The sequence below is a fragment of the Westerdykella ornata genome (assembly GCF_010094085.1).
Source record: "Westerdykella ornata strain CBS 379.55 unplaced genomic scaffold EI97scaffold_83, whole genome shotgun sequence".
Taxonomy (NCBI): Eukaryota; Fungi; Ascomycota; class Dothideomycetes; order Pleosporales; family Sporormiaceae; genus Westerdykella; species Westerdykella ornata.
Genome location: NW_022986933.1, coordinates 1 through 2982, shown reverse-complemented (window position 1 = coordinate 2982; position 2982 = coordinate 1). Strand labels below are relative to the sequence as shown.

At 40.4% G+C, this 2982-nt stretch overlaps 2 protein-coding genes across 2 annotated transcripts; both read left to right on the top strand.

Annotated features, from left to right (window-relative positions):
* Window positions 1-23: 23 nt before the first annotated feature.
* EI97DRAFT_489984 (uncharacterized protein) lies at window positions 24-1118 on the top strand (the record flags this gene model as incomplete). Its single annotated transcript, XM_033802231.1, has 2 exons — window positions 24-324; window positions 736-1118. 2 exons carry the CDS (start codon window positions 24-26, stop codon window positions 1116-1118), a joined length of 684 nt encoding a protein of 227 aa, XP_033648762.1.
* Window positions 1119-2395: 1277 nt separating this feature from the next.
* Window positions 2396-2695, top strand: EI97DRAFT_463024 (uncharacterized protein; the record flags this gene model as incomplete). The annotated part of the gene is made up of 2 exons (XM_033801332.1): window positions 2396-2638; window positions 2687-2695. The coding sequence occupies 2 exons, from the start codon at window positions 2396-2398 to the stop codon at window positions 2693-2695; spliced, it is 252 nt and encodes an 83-aa protein (XP_033648761.1).
* Between the last annotated feature and the right edge of the window lie 287 nt (window positions 2696-2982).

Here is a 2982-nt window from a genome sequence, read left to right as displayed (position 1 = left end):
TATTTTTCCTTTGTTTCTTTCCCATGGACCGAGATAAGTGGAGGAAAAAGAAAGAGGAGAAGAAACAACAAGAGGAGATAGCTATCTCCTCTACCTGTTCATCTTCTTCTTCTGAAAGTGAGGACTTAGACATTGAAATGGGAGAAAACAACTCTCCTAAAGTTGTTATTCGAGCTGCTACTAAGCCTACTAGCAGCCTAGCAGCTAGCAGCTTTGCTTCTACTAGTAATCTTGCTAGTTTTGCATCTTCCACCCCCTCTACTCAGAAGAGAGATCACCTAGACCTATCCCCAGAGAAACCCAGGCCTAAGCATATTGCTATAGGTAAATTTCGAGCTCCCTCTTTGCTTTTTCAAGCCAATTCGACTTCCCCTGCTGAGGCATGCCTTAAGCAGGCCCTTTCCTAAATTCAACTAGCTATTCTATAGCTAGAAAGGTAAAGGAAGGATAATGTACAAGAAATCACCATAGCACTACAATAGGTGCTAAACAAAAGGCAATCTCCTGCTCCTATCTTGCTTAATAAGCAAGAAAAACAAATGTAAGAGCTTATTACTGTGATTAATAATAACATAAAGGCTTTAGCTGCTGCTATTAAGCTATAATACCCTGCTACTCTAAAGACAAATAAGAGGTAAATACAAGGCCTTACCTTTGCATAAGTAGCTGCTAAAGCTACTAACACCTCTTCCTTGCCCTCTAACACAAATGCTGCTGCCTAAACTGCTAAACTAGTAGCTAAGGAACAACTATTTACCCTTGTCCAAAGTAAGGCAGCAAAGAGAAAGGAAGAAAAAGAACTCTTCCTTAAGAGAAAACTAGTACTTGTTACTAGCAAGGAAGATGAGGGACAGGAGATAGGTTCTCTATCTCTAAGAAACAAGATAAACTACTGTCTCCTGGCTGTTTCTACAGCTAAAAAGCCTCTTGTTGCTGCTGTCTCTAGGTCTAGAGATAAGCAAAATATTGTCCTTACTACTACAGAGGACTACAATGCAGATTTTCTTATTAAACATAAAGAAAAATGGCAGAATCTATTTCGATTTAACCGTGAGCAAAGGGTTGAGACTTGGGCACAAATTGTTGCCTATGGGGTTCCCCTAGCCCTGAATTTTTAGGGGAAAGGGCTGGCACTGCCCTAAAGGAAGAGATAGAGACTTTCAATTCCTCTATCTCTATAGTGAGCTACCCTAGGTGGCTTACTAGGGAGACAAGGGAGGGACAGTAAACAGGATCCATTGTTTTTACTATAAAAGATGAAGAAACCCGCAGTGTTATCCTATGTCACAATAGGATTATAATTGCTAGCAAGACAGTTAAGATAGTTAAATATCTTACTGTCTCTCCTTCCTACCAATGTGGCAAATGCCAGAGATTTGGCCACCCTATGGATAGCTGCTACAAGCTAGCTTGTAGGCTATGTGGAGAAGCCCATAAAACACAGGAGCATAACTGCCTAGAATGTTCTTCTAAAGGCAGGCCCTGTAAACACACCATCCCAAAGTATGTTAATTGCAAGGAAGGCTACTTTGCTAACAGCAAAGACTGTCTAGTGTGGAAGACTGCCAAAAACCTTCCACATTAATGACAGAACAGCTTCGAGGAGATCCCTCCACAATTTTGGATAATAAGCCTAGGAAACTTAAAGGTGAATTGTCTATTATTCAACACAATACAGGGAAAAGACAAGAAGCACAACAAATACTCCTCGAAATTGCAGTTAAGAGACAGACAGATATCTTAGCTATACAAGAACCCTGCATGTGGAAAGACAAGGAGAAAGATAGTTACTTTACTATCTCCTACTCTGCATATGAATTAGTACTTCTGTCAGATGGTAAGCCAGTTTATGGACATCCCATCTGGGACTAGAGATGAGGACTGGGAGAAGTTTATGTACTGGTACTGTCTGAGAACATGTGGCTAGTGATTCTGCAGTGGCTAGTGCTCTACGCAGCCTTGGTGCCCAGAGAAGGAACATCAAAACTGGTGTCAGGCCCCAGCCTCACCCACATAAGAACACATATCTGAATACAATCAGTCAACCCATCTTCAATCTTTCTGTCACCGTGATATCTTTAGATACCATCAAATCTGACAACTTCTTAGTACTAGTTTATAGCCAAGAGTAGCTTTTTATCTTCGAAAAGCTACAAATTTTCAGTTTATTCAGCTAAGGAACTTAGAGAATAGGGACTTTTTGGCTCTAGAGATCTACAGCTCTACTAAAAGGTTCCTTTTATTCAATATCTACAATAAGAAAGAATTAAACAAGGATTCTACAACACAACCTCTAGGGGCTACTACTATTAGGAGGGCTCTTTTACCGCTTAATCTAAAGCTTCCTTTTGTCCTTTTAGGAGATTTCAATTGCCACCATCCTTGGTGGAACTCCATGGCTCAGAATGTCACCCGAGAGAGCCAGGACTTGGTAGAATGGCTGCAGGGCTATAATTGCCAATTACTTAATAAGGAAGAAGAGTCTACCTATTTTCGCTCTAATCTTACTAAGCAATCTATTATAGACCTAGCCTTCTATACCTCTTCCTTTAAGGAGAGTGAGCTTGACAACTGGGCAGTGCTAGAGGCTACAGGCTCTGACCATGCTATAATAGGCTTTTCCTTATTTATCAAGGAGGTAAATAAATTCCTCCACCCATTGCTTAGTAGGTTTAACTTTAAAAAGGCTAACTAGAAGCTTTTTAAAGAATACCTGCTTATAGTAACAGAGATAGAAGGCTTAGAGGCTAAGATTACTATGCTGGAAGAGCAAGTATCTTCCTCTAGCAATACTGCAATAGAACAGGCAGAGGAGGTAGCTGTTACACTTATAGCTTGTATCCAAGAAGCAGCGAATATAGCTATCCCTTTAGCTAGACAGTCTGAACATTCGAAACTGTCAGATTTGATAGTATCTGAAGATGTCACGGTGACAGAAAGATTGATTGAAGATGGGTTGACTGATTGTATTCAGGTGTGTGC